This window comes from Pseudopipra pipra, chromosome 6, assembly GCF_036250125.1.
Source record: "Pseudopipra pipra isolate bDixPip1 chromosome 6, bDixPip1.hap1, whole genome shotgun sequence".
Taxonomy (NCBI): Eukaryota; Metazoa; Chordata; class Aves; order Passeriformes; family Pipridae; genus Pseudopipra; species Pseudopipra pipra.
The window spans coordinates 54,678,102-54,691,991 of record NC_087554.1 but is presented as its reverse complement, the minus strand read 5'-3'; the positions used below and the strand labels follow the sequence as shown (position 1 = coordinate 54,691,991).

Here is a 13,890-nt window from a genome sequence, read left to right as displayed (position 1 = left end):
TAATTTAAAACTTCTGTTCTATTTCATGAACAGCTTCATAAGCACTACATTTTCCCCTCAGATGGGTATTGAAGACAAATATTTAAGATAAATTTATCATCACTGGAAACTGCCAGCTTTATAAACTATGTTGAGAGTTATTACAATGCCTAGTTTGTCATCTCAAGATGTTACCAAGATTGTTCTAAGATATTCAGATATGCTGCCTCTGCACAACCTTATAAATGCTGTTACGAATAACCACTATATAAAAAGTTTACAGAACACACATAGATTATATACAGAGTACATAAGATGCAGACCATATTACTTTATCTGTATCGTGCTGCATTACACCTACTTCAGTAAGTGCTTTGCAATGCAGAGTATATTAGCTTTGATGGTAGATATGCTGCAGAAAGGGTTTCAATGATCCTCAAGGTATGTACTCTATATAAAATACTAAAAATATATATGTGGATATATGTACATATATGCACACATATACATACATAAAATGAATGGCAATACATACGACATAACAGTGGGCAGGGTTAGGCTCTACCACTAAGAGCATTACTGTTAACACTTAAAAAGATGAATGCTCATTGTTTAACAACCTGGAAATACCTGCAGGAAGTAGTCTATTGAGAAGTGTTGCTCCTTACAGTTCTTGCCTCTTTAAATTGTCGTGGGCTAAGAAATTAATCACACTATCAGATAAACTCCATTTTTTCCTGTCAGCGGTTTCTGAAATGTCCTGAGTAATCTCTTTCTTATATAAGCATTGAAATTCCCCAAGATATATGGTAAGGGAAGGAGAATATTGGAAGAGACTGGAATAATAATACTGAAACTAAACTCTGAGGTTTGGCTTTTTTATTTTTTTTTAAATATTGCAGGGATTGCCAGGATTAAAATCTAAGACTTTTTTTAAAAAATAAATTTCATGCTTTGATTATACACCTATGTGCACACAGACATATTAATGCACATAAAAATACGTGTTTTAAGTGTGCTAACCTATGTTTAACCTTAATAAAAATATTAAGACACACAAATGAGAGAAAATATAAACATACTTATCTCAAGAAAATGCTTTCATAGAAACAACTGAAATTGTTAGTCTATCTTCTGAAGAACTAGAGAGTTTCTTCTTACCCTAAGTTAACAAGTTCTTCAAATGCATGATCTTCCTATTTCAGCAAGATATACCTAATAACTGAACTCCAAAAACCACTGCAGGAATATGTGGGCTTTTCATGTTGTTTATTTTTAAAATGCAAAACCAAACATCTGCTGTATAATCACTTGGTGCAACTGGATGACTTTTTCTTAACCAAAACTACAGAAGTCCAGAACTTGCATGTCAAATAATTAGGTTCTATTTGCAGACTTTCATCAATTGGGAAGTATAATTGTTATATACTGACCTGAAAAGTGCAGCCATAACGCTTAAAACTACAGGTACTTGGGGCATTAATACATTCTGACAAATGTGCATTCAACTGCAATAGGAAAAAAACGTGAGTTTTGGCAAAAAGACTTTTGCATGATAATGCTCAAAACATAAAGGGCAGAGGTTATCAGGTTTGTATTGTGTGCCATTTGCAGAACATACAATACACATGTGTATATTTTCTCCAGTCTGATCTCAAATGCAAATTCTCTCTATACACATATGTAAACCACACGCACATGCCAATACAGTATACAGTGTGATACATTTAAAATACAGTGAAACTTCTGCTAAAGACTATTTCAATAGGCAACCCATTTGGAAAAAAAAAACCCAAACAAAAAGAAGACACTACAATTATTTGATTTCATTTGACTTTAGTGAATGACTAATCTTTTCTCAACAAGTGATTTTTTTTTTTTTACTGGTGCTCTGAGCAAGTCTTAAGATCAGTTTCACTGTAGTAAAGTACATTTTTTTTCTAATCCTAATTTCATGAGGAACCAACTTTTCAAAACATAACATGCAATTCTCGGTGCCTAAATTTAACAGTTAAATTACACAAAAAAAAGACTAAACAAGTACTGCATGAAACAGACAAAGAGTTTTAGAATAGGTACAGTTAAGTAACTTTTAAAAAATGCAGTACACGGGATTAAAACTAATTAGTAAAATGCCTGCATTTTTCACAGATTGAGATTTAGTCCAATATCTTGGGTAATTATGAGCACAGACCACTTTTCATTTAAAAATAAACCAATTCACAGAACCATATACATATATACAGACAGCAGCCATTGCAGCACAGAGGGCAGCAGCTGGATGCAAACTGCCTAAAAGTTGGAGCAGAGAGACATTTTTGGAAAGGACAGTGCAACAGAGACTCTCTCTTCAAAAACAGGGTCTGCAGTTTGTTATTTCCCACAAAGCAGACAAGAGCTGGAGCCTTGCTCCTCAGTTGGCATCACTGTTTTGGGTTTCAAAATCTCATTTGAAATTCCCACACCTTAAGCCCCACATGACTCAGCTCATCCACCTCCCTGGGAAGAAGTGGAGAATCAACACTGCTTTGAACATGTAGCTCTGGAACAGACAGGACAGTCTTTAAAATCTGATACTGAGATGCCATCGGTCACTCATCTCTGATATGCACCTGTTATCTTCTAAACGCTATCCATAGAAATTCACACTATAGTTTCAAAAGACATGTAGTTTAAAAAAAAAAAAAAAGAGAACAAAAAGAAAAAAACGTGTGGTCTAACAGGTTTTGCAAGAATGCCACATTTTCCAACTTCTCAAAACTATACGTCTGCCACAGAGTTATGAATTAAATATGAAAATTGTCTTTTATTCTACAGTAAGATATTTGCTTGTACACTACAGAATTTTCTCAAACTGTTAGGCAGGCATTTTCCCATTTTCTGCATTAGATTCATTGTCCCTAACCATGCAGTTAAGTAATATATACATTTTCACAGTATCAGAAAAAAATTAAGCAACATACAGCAACAGATGATGCAGGGCAAATAGCTGTTTAAAGTTCTGTTTCTACCTGCAGTTTCAGAACCCCATTCTAACTGCGTGTGTAACAACCCAGGCTTTAATGGGTCGGTTCTTACAAGCACTCAGATACACCTCTTCTCAAAGTAACTGCAGAAGTCAAGGTTTAGGAATATGCTAAAGTGCTCCAGAACCAGGATCTAAACTTGGAAGTAAGCACTGGGAGGACTGGTCAGTATGCATATTTTCTCTTTTCTTAGAAGCTCCATTTCTCTTAATAAATACAGTATCTATCATATATTTTGTATTTCATTATCTTGGAAGAGAAGACTGCATTTGACTTTGGCAGGAGCCTTATGTGCCTTCTGCACTATGCCACAATTAATAATTTACAAGTGTAAGTGAAAAATGGTATGAATCTAACTCAGGAAGTAAGTAGTAGAGAAAAGAGAAAAGCTCATCCTTAGATCAGAAACGTTATTTTCCTTAAGTGGGCCTTACAGAGTGATGAAGACTTCAATAAGCTCTTCCCTATCTTTGGTAAGTTCGTTCTATTTTTAGGAAAAAAATTAAGTACATCAATTTCGACAAATGCTACTTCTGTCTTTTCATGTACAAGAACACGGATCTCTTCAAACAAGCCAGGTTTTAATTTTTTTTAATCTGGTCTACATATTATTGCAAGCTTCTATACATTAAGAGAAATTTTTATGCATTCTTGCATCTGCTGTTGGAGTATTGAACTCATATTAACCTTTTATCTTATACTGTTTCTTTAAGTATCAGTTACTATTTTTTCCCCTAGATTTGACAGATTTAAACATAATTTAAGTTTTTCAATGAAATTACACACTTCTATGATTTTTCTAGTCTTTACTAACTCTTGTCAATGTGCACTGAATTTTAGTTCTCTATTTTTATTTTATTATAAGCTAACTACCCCAAGATGCTGCTCTATGGTGCTAAAATGAGGGAAGGGCAGGGGGAGAGCTAGTAAAAATGAAAGCAGGAAAGACATGCGCTAATCTTGGGCAAGCCAAGTGTAATAATGACTCAAAACTAAGAAACTGTTTATTTTTAAATAGTTTTTCAAGAAATCATTAAAAATATTTGAGCGTTATCACACTTAACTGTGTGGTAGAAAAAGCTTTTCTTTAGATCTCACATCTTAATAAGGAAATGGCTTCTGGCAAAATTCTTGCGAGATCTTACTAAAAAAATTATTCAATTTTTCAGCACAACATTGGGTATGACTTCTTACCTCGCTCCTCATGAGTGTTTTAACACTGCATTTATGAGGACATGAAACCATGACACACGGGCAGTCTGTATCTTCATGTTTCTACAAAGGAAAAAGGAAACAAACCACAAATCAGCTTTTACTGTTTAATTGAGGACTTACTCACAAAGAAAAGCATTCTACAATAATTAAAAACTCCCACAATATTTTTTTCAACGTTTATCCCAACTGGGCTAGACAGAACTGCAATTGCTAAAACATCAGTTTATACTTTTGACAGAGGTGTTGATATTCTGAAGTGAAAACAAGGGTTTCCTTGTGTTTTACCTTGTGTTTTACCATGCAAAGCAAATCTATTCGCTTACAATTTTATTGGTTTTATTTTGCACAATGAAACAGTAATAGGAGTCAAGTTTTCTTCCCCAAGAATTACTCACAAAAATGGGCATCTTTAAGAGCAAGCAGAACCACTACAAATGTCCCTTTTAGTAAGAGTATACAGTGCACGGAACTTCAGAAATGTACATTGTCCACTCTCAGAGAATCTCTTGCCTATGTATGGATATTCATCTTCCAATTATCTTCTAATTTGGATTCCCAAACATCTGATACTAAGTCTCACTACTATATACCCAAAGTTCAAAGAGATGCTGAAATTTTATGATGATTCTGGGCAGGCATTTTAATCTGAACCCAGATGATGACAGACACTTCAGCATGGCTGTCAAACCCTATCACCATAGGGAGTGAAGAAAGTCAGGCCCAAGATAATAATTTACATTTCCTCTCAGTTTTCTCAACAAAATGAAAAATTCACTTCTCGTCAAGTGACACATCCCATTCAACTTGAAACACAATGTTTCATTTCTGGTACCTAGGAACAGCAAAGGAAACAAAGGTCTAGATTTATAAGCCTGTTAGAAAAGGAGAACAAATTGCATGCCCTTTTGCCCAGTAACGATGTCTTTTTTTGAAACAAAACCAAGATATAAAGGAGATCTAAGCTCTGAGATGTAAAAGGCCTTGGTTCAGAACTCTGGCATAAGTCTCCCAGTATTTGAAAATACTACCTTCCTAGCTTTTAAAACACACCATCAGGCGTGCTGTTCTGACACAAGTCTGTCCTGCCATCCTCCCCATCCGCACGCACTCACTCTGTGTAGCACATGCAGACAGTCACAGCAACAGAGAGCAAGGAACCCTCAGCTGCTCCATAGCCAGGAAGCCAGGACAGCCTCCCCAAAGCGTGGGGGTGAAGAGCTATCTTCATTCCTTCCCCACTAGGATACCCAGCCAGGAGCGATGCCAGTGCCTCTCCTCAGAACACCCTCTGTCAGGGTGACAGTGGTACTCTTCTGATGAGCAGAGGCCCAAAGGACCACTCCTGCTCAGGGTCAAGAGCTGGACCTGGGCTCCCTCATTCTGAACACATCCATAACTGTGCTGAAGGGAGACATCAGACAGAACCATGTGGCTCTAAGAGCCTAGTGCCCTGCAAGCTTCTTTAACGATTTATCAACTACAAAACCAGAAAAGTAATACTCCCTTCTAACATTAATTCCCTAACTCTCTTCTTTAACCTACCCAAACTAACTGACAAAAGCTATGACACTGACTCTTGGTTCATGTTACTTCTCAGCATTCTCTCCAGTTCTCCTCACCCCACATCCCAGTTTCATCCCACTGAAACTAAGGGAAGCCTTTCCAATGACTTCAGGATATACCAGAGTAATCCCAGTCCAGTGGTAGAATCCTCTTCCTTACTGACCAGCTCAATTTACCCAGTCAAGCACACAAAACCAAATGCCAAATCAAGTACAAAGCACAGCTGAAGCCACAGGCAGGGCACCCAGCACAAACGAGGGGAAGGCAGGATATTAACACGGCTCCCCAGAAAAGCCAGTGCGACATCAGAAACATGTCTGGCTCCAGCACAGTGACAAGGGAGCAAGATGACAATGTCTTGTGTCTTCCCCAGTGGCTGTCCCAGTCAGCAAGGTTGTATTTCAGGCCACTGAGCTGAGTCCATATTGCCTTGGCAGGGTCTGCCTGGCACAGCTATTATGTGGCCAGGCTGGCAGCGAGGAGCCGAGGCACTAAGCAGTGCTGTCCTTCCACATCCCTATCATACTACTACTGCCTAAGTATCAATTTTATAGGAGAAGAACTTCCAAGTAGTTTTGTGGATCATACACAGAAAAATATAGTAATCCAGGCACCTTTCAGGCTACTGATTTCCATTTTAACAATGTGCCAATTCATCTGTCAGGAGTTGTAGGATGGAAAAGGCAGGTTTGTGACAAAAAAAACCACAACTTTTTAGATGGTTTAAACAAAAGACATTAAGAAGCTAACTCGGCCAAGTGACTATGCAGGCAAGACAAATGCAATCTAAGAAAGTTCTAGTAACATTGTTAACTTGCCAGAGTCTGCCTCCAGCAACGGGGATTTCCTACCTCATGGGTCATGGGATTCTATGAAGACACGAACCACATGTTCTCCAGTAAAATTATTTTGTTTCCATTTGCATACCTTTTTTCTCAGTCTGCTCCCTCTATATCCGTTTTCAGTTCAAGTCACTGAGGCCAGCTTCAGTCATTATTACGGTAGAGAAAATTTTAGGCTACATAAGCTAGAGATGAACTCAAGTTCATCTCTAAAAATCCAGTTTTGTCAACTAGGTGATGAAACTCAAATGAGAAGTCAAAAGAAGCCTTCCAATACCAAAAGGGGCCTACAGAAAGCCAGAGAGGGACTTTTTACAAGGGCAGGTACTGATAGAACATGGGGGAAGGGCTTTAAGCAGAAAGAGGGCAAGTATAAATTAGATATTAGGAAGAAGGTCTAGACTGGGAGGGTGGTGAAACAATGGAGCAGGTTTTCCACAGAAGTTGTGAATGCTCCCTAAAAGTGTCTAAGGCCACACTGGATGGGGCTTTGAGCAACATGGTCTAATGTAAGGTGTCCCTGCCCATGGCACAGGGGTTGGAACTACACGATCTTTAAGGTCCCTCCCAGCTCAAGTCCTTGTGTGATTTTAAGGTTCAAATGGAAAGTTTCATTAAGCTTCTGATTCTTATTACTGAAGTACAACGAGGTAACATTTTATCAGGCCCCAACAAATAAACCCATCTGCATTTCTATAACTACTGAACTTTTAAAAACCTAGACAAAACAAAAATCAAAAATAGCAGCCAATTGCTAATCATCTAGTTGCAGAGCTTTCTGCACCCTTAAAGCAGTATAGAGGCAAAACTGTCCTCCTTTTATGCATGGTGGTACCAAATTAAATACAATAAACAGAGTGACACCTCAACATCAAACTACATTGTTAGCAAACCACTGGCTTTCTGCATCAACCAGTCCTACAACCTCTTAAAGCAACTCAAAATTCTACTTAAGGTTCTGGAGAACAATTACTTTGTTTACAAACACTCTTTTCTGTACTTCAGAGTAATATGCCACTGGTTTCCAATATGAATGTCTGTTTCTCTGTGAATTAAAAATCTTACAGCCTAAAACTTGCCTCAACCTCTCAGTATCTTGAAAGCTACCACTAGTTCAAAGATTTCATAAGTGTTACATCTATCAACAACTGATAAAAGGGAAAGTTCTTAAACTAAAACAAAGTTCTATGCTCCTCAAAGTATAAGGATTTCAGACTCTCAAAAATTTAATTACATTACTCCTATAAAAAGAAACTGCCTACAAGGAACCTGTGAGCATGTTGCTTAGAGATGGAAGACCAGTTTGTAGACATATTTAATACTCAACTGATTTTGTCTGTTATGACATTACACATTTTTTATTATCACTCTTTGCCTCACATCAATTCCCAAGCCTAATGATAATTCTGGAAGAACAACATGATCTAACTAAATACACTTTCACCTCTGTATCAGAATGTGCCAGAATAAACACAGTGCAAATTTAATTTTTTCTGTGTATTTTCACATCTCAGCCACCTTATTCTAGGTCATGTGCAATTATTAAAGTACCAGCCCCTGCAAGGATGCACTCAAATAACTGAAAGCCAAATCTAAATCAGAACTTGGAGAGATTCTATTTATGCCTTTTTGTAACAACATCTCTGAGCAAAGAACACTTCTCATCATTGTGAGTCTTCATCTAACAAACAATACACAAGAACAAAAATGAAATTTTTATCACTCTTACTATACTAAGGTCTGAGATCCAACACTATCAAACTACAGAAACTATGGAGACAGAATTTTTAAGAAGTGTTAAAATTATAGCAAGATAGATTCAGCATAATACCTTTCAATGTGAAATGCCACAAACAGTCCAGTTACAATTCTATGTGTAAAGCAAGCATGACTTTCTCAGCCTCTGCTCTATAATTCTAACTCACAATATGCTGCTTATCAGACAACCTACTCTGATGCCAAGAACAGCAGCAACTGGTCCCAGGCCTGTCATGTACCGCTACTGGTTATGCCAAGACACAATTTGTTTTTACATTGTTTCTTCCCTTCCTCTCATAACAGATCACACAGTACCCAAGAAGGATTAAGCAGAAAAATGCTATTTCTCCTGTCAGTTGCAATGCTTATGCTTTTCCTGCATCTAACTACCTGTTTTCATGGTACTTGCAATTTTTTATCTAACTTTAAAAAAACTAAAATGCATAGCAAAATTCACTTCAGTATCAATATTAGGTAGAGGATCTGATTTTTTTAAAATGCAGTATCTGAACATCAGAATAAAGGAAATGCTTCCTAGTAAATGCAGGTTTTTTCCCCACAGGAAAAGAAATGTATTTTGAAAGTCAACCTATTTTCTCTTTAAACTTATTAATCCTGGCTGAGAGGCCAAAGTTGTTTCGGCAGCTACAGAGAGGGACAAGAACAGTTATTATTCCACATTAATGTAGGGAATCTTGATCTATATACACAAGAAAATACTGCACCTGCAACATAATCATTGGGACTTGGCTTTTACAGTATTTACAGGTTGTCTCCCGATATTTACAGGTCTTCTCTACATGGTCCGGCAAGTCTTTTCTCAGTATTTTTTCTTTGCAATCAGCACGAGGACATGGGAGTTCTTCAAACTGACAATCAGTTCTCAAATGCATCTGAAAGATTGAAAAAAAAAGTCAATCTAACTAAGTTTTGTACATGTCTATCCTTTGAAGATATCCAACATTAAATAATTTCAGAACTAAAGGAAGTAAAGTTATTTTGTGCACTGTATCACACAAGAGCAAACACTAACAAATCTACTCAGGAATACATTTCTGACTGTACAGTCCCTTTACTTAGCAGATTTCACTGTATTAGAGAGGTACATGAGCTACTTCTACACTAAAAGCATTCTAACACAGTCCAAAACTCCACACAGGCTATTCAAACAAAAGGTAAGCATTCCTTTTCAAAGTATATTATTCCACATAAACACAAGTGCTGCTTTAAGTGGTTTAGGTACCTGAGCTTGCTCATTCAAAGGAAAAGCCTACACATCTCCCTGCAAACTGGTGTGTAGCCATACCTTACACTTGTTAAATTATTGGATTACTGCTATGTCATGCCTTCACAGAAAAAAAGCCACCAGTTACTTTGCACAAGTCTGGAGAAGCCAAAGGTTTAATTTCACGCATAAACCACCACTTCCATGAGAGGATTAAGACTGGTAAATAAAAATAAAACCATACCAAAATAGAAATCATATTTCTCACATTTGTAAAGTACACAATAAGATCCTTCACGATTTTAGTTCTCCCTCTAGTTCTCTTTTACATTTCCAAACCTCAATGTCATGCAATCACGATTTTTTACAATTCCTTACAGCTCATCAAAAAATCAAGTTTCAAAGCAGTTTAACTCCATCATGACATTTATAAATTAAATTAACCACTAGCATGAGCAAGTCAACAAATTGACTGGGGTTTTAATTTGCAAGGTTTTTCCCCTTACTCTTTAACTCAAAAGGAAGCTTACGACTTTTAGATTAACTTACCAGTAATTGACCCAAAGATAGTTGTTCCTTACAGCCCTTGTTTTCATTTCTGCAGTATATCTGAAGGGCAAGTAGTTCTCTCCTGCAACAATTATCCTTAAATACCTGAAAAATCAAAAATCACTTTATTGTAGAAACTGAGAACCACTCAAGGATACACAAGTTCAAAAAAAGTGGAGGCCATGCAATTTGGCTACAGCAGTGTCATTTAATTCCAACTTTATGTGCCAGAAATAAAATCCTGCCATTCAATTTCTCTTGAATGTGCACAGCAGTGAGGTTCCCCCACTATGAAGCAGCCCAGTGAAACAGAATATTTTTACAGGTACTCTACTACTGTTTCAGTTTTACTGTAAATGCAATAAAGGGAAAGGTACAAGAAAGGACTAAATTTGTTGCTATTTGCTCGCCAATAACAGGCCTGCATAAGGTAGAACTCTATGTTGTTTGGGAAACTGTTGTATTAGGCACAATTCCATAAGACAAAAGAGACTCAAAGTGCAGTGGTTCAGAGGGCAAGGATTTCAGGGAAGGTGGTCCCAAAATGACTAGAGTGTTTAGCTGGAACACTTGCTTACACTTCATTAGTAACACATAATTACAGATATTTTCTAAGGTCTTGGACTGGAGGACGTTTATTATTTCACAGCTAAGCAAGCTTTAACTATCTCTCAATTTTAATGTTTCTAAGCACTTTCAGCATCTTTTGCCTACAATTAAACAAAGTTACAAATAGGGATCTTGGGGTTTGGATTTTACACTTTTTATGGGTGACACCTCATAAAAGACACAATAACTGCACTCTCAAGAAGCCCCATTCCTAAGGGCAGGAATTAGAGAGAGAGAAGGACTGAAGACCATTACTACTGTTTTAAAGTCCAAAACCAAAGAAATAAAAACTTCTAGTTATTTTTCAACTGCTCTTATGTCTATTAAAAAACACCATTAAGAATCAAGTCCAATCTATGACTGCTCTGACAAATGGAGTTCTGTGATACTGTGTACACTGCAGTGCTACTGTAATTATAGAAAGGTTCTTCATGCTAACATTTAACCAAGAATTATGATCAGATCTGTCCACAGTGACTATGAATCTATCCCCAGTATCAGAGAAGGAGGAAACATTGCAATCATTCTCATCTGATCTCATCTGACACAGGTCACTGATTTCTATTTACTTTTCGGATGTGTATAGGAAGCTTAATGAATCAACAAATCTCATTTAAGTAATCAATTGCCTATATCTTTTCCAAAGTAATTCACAGGGTTAGTATGCACAGTTTAGCTGACTGAAGTTAAGATAAGAAGACAACTTTCAAAGTTTTTCAGTGATTTTGCACTTCAGCATTCTATGGGAAAAGTTTCCAGTTTGAAAAACAATGACTTGCACAGTTAGTCTAACAGGTATTTAGTATACACTGGCCTTGTCCTCCTGCTGTTTTAGAGATATTTGAAGTTTCATAAAAAATGTACATATTTATGTATATTGAGAGCTAAAGAGTCAAGACTTAAAAGAACAAATAAAGTAGGCATCATGATTATTGGTCTGAGCTCCTGGAGAGTCCATCCGTGTCAAAACCAAATTACGCTGAGTACTATTTAGAGAACTGTTCTGAGTTAAGACAAGGAGAGATTAATGTACCCACTAACCTTTTCTTGAAAATGGTTACTAATACAAGTATTCATTTAGGCAAAAAAGGCTACTAACACCAAAGAATTTACTGAGCACTTCTGCAATATTGTAAAACCGCAATAACCCATGACTAAGCCAAGAAAAATTTTCTCAACCCTTAACCTTTCAAAGGCAACAAAAAGTTTTGCTGTGAAAAACAGAGAAGAGAATATCACTGAAATAACTTATTCATACAAAAAGAATCTGATTCTGTTACCCTTAGTGTAACTCTACACTGTCCTAATTCCAGTGTGGTTCACTGAACACCACATTGTAAAAGAGATGAGTTCAAAGAGTAGACACTGATCTGGAGCCAAATCAGGAGCAGTGTTCATCTAGACCTGTCACATCTCTGCATCTACAGGAGATAGAATATTTCTTATCATCCGCCTGGTTGATGGGAAGACAACTGCAATGTGTTGCTGCAGTTCCCAACTACGAATACAAGATGTGACACCTGTCTTGACCTTTTGGAATGAGGCTGACATGTTGTTTTCTACCATGTGGTTAACAGGAATATATGAAAACACATAAAAAATATAAAATACATGGTTTAGATTTTATAACAAAGCTGTCTTCCTCAGGCAGCTTATTAGGCCTATGAAATAATTACCACAAACCAATAATGCATCTTATGTACACCACGCAATTCAACACTCTTGAATAAGAAACAGTTTTAACAATACCTTATCTTTTGCTATGCTTTCTTGACACGCTGTACATTTTGGACTAGAAGAACTGAAAAGAAAACAGAAAAACTATTTTAGCTCATCTGAATTATTTTAGTGCAAAAAATTCCATTTATGAGGCACTTGGTTATGATTATTCAATATATTTTAAAATCATTAAAAGTGGACATAGTTCATTATAATGAGAAAACATGATGTTATTTCAATAAATTTTAATGCTTGAGTTTTCAGTGGACAGTATGTGGCATTCCCAAAGAAATAAGGCCAGCACAATGTCTCCAGCCAACTGCACAGCAATTTTCTTCAAGGTAGCAAAATTCATCCCCTATTTTCCAGCCTGCATCTGATCCACAACTGTCATCACTTCTCAGTCTGTGCAAACAGGCAAAATACTGTCTGTTCAATTATCCAGTCCTACAGCTGTTTCTGGCTCTGACCTGCCAGGTGTTGCCCCTAGAATCACAGAATGGATTGGGTTGGAGAAGAACTTGAAGATCGTCTAAGTTTCACTCCCCTGCCATGGGCAGGGACATCTTTCATTAGACCAGGTTGCAATGTTCCATTTTAGCTCCTTTTCCCCATGTAAAATGGGCATGGTCAGACCGATCTCCCACGTAAAGCACCGAGACGAAAAGCACTAGGTAAAAGCTGGGTGAATTCCTTCATAAAGCAAGTCATTGACAGGTTAACTAAGTTATGGCTGCCAGCAGCAGTGCAAATCAATGTAAAAGGCTGAAAAAGTTCAATTATGTTATATAATCACTACGGTTATGTCAAATCATCTCGCTGGATTCTGCTCCTTGAACTGACCGTTCTATGTCTCATCATATTTCTGAGCATCTTAACTACCTTGCAGCTTCAATATCTGTAATACTTTTCTCAAGTTAAAAAAAAAAAAGGGGAAACTAATCTACTTGAGGGCATATAGTGTTTAATACAATGTCATGCTTTCCTTGCTCTTACTGAATTCACTCAAGCATCCCACTTGCTTTTACAAACTACTCTTGCATACTGAGCAGACATCTTTACTGCTTTATCCACACTAAATCCCAATTCCTTGTCCTCAAACAACCCTGGAGCAGAAGCTGCTAGCATATAATTAGTGTGTTTGTGTGTACAGCAGCATATAAACAGTGAATAAAAAAATTTTGCCCAATACAGAAACATAAACCTATTTTGCTTTCAGTTTTATGGCACACTTTTTATTTCCAATAAAAAAAAGGAAACGTAAATTTAATTTCAATAAAGGATTTGTTTGCAACAAGCACTTAAATATTGTGAAATAACTCAATGGCCTTATGCACAGGTCCTTTTCAATAACAGACTGGTTGGAAAGTCAGGAAAGTAAAATCGCACATATATTCTCGCTGCA

At 36.9% G+C, this 13,890-nt stretch overlaps 1 protein-coding gene across 12 annotated transcripts in view; it reads right to left on the bottom strand.

Annotated features, from left to right (window-relative positions):
• TRAF3 (TNF receptor associated factor 3) overlaps window positions 1–13,890 on the bottom strand; it is a 76,120-nt gene that overhangs the window by 19,133 nt on the left and 43,097 nt on the right. For 9 of the 12 annotated variants that reach the window (XM_064659219.1, XM_064659217.1, XM_064659213.1 and 6 more), the window contains 5 exons: window positions 12,516–12,567; window positions 10,158–10,262; window positions 9,109–9,276; window positions 4,200–4,280; window positions 1,413–1,487 (listed from right to left, as the gene is read on the bottom strand). In XM_064659219.1, the coding sequence (XP_064515289.1) occupies window positions 1,413–1,487; window positions 4,200–4,280; window positions 9,109–9,276; window positions 10,158–10,262; window positions 12,516–12,567 (481 nt within the window). The remainder of the gene's footprint in view (window positions 1–1,412; window positions 1,488–4,199; window positions 4,281–9,108; window positions 9,277–10,157; window positions 10,263–12,515; window positions 12,568–13,890) is intronic. The other 3 variants (XM_064659220.1, XM_064659223.1, XM_064659222.1) reach the window with 1 other exon arrangement.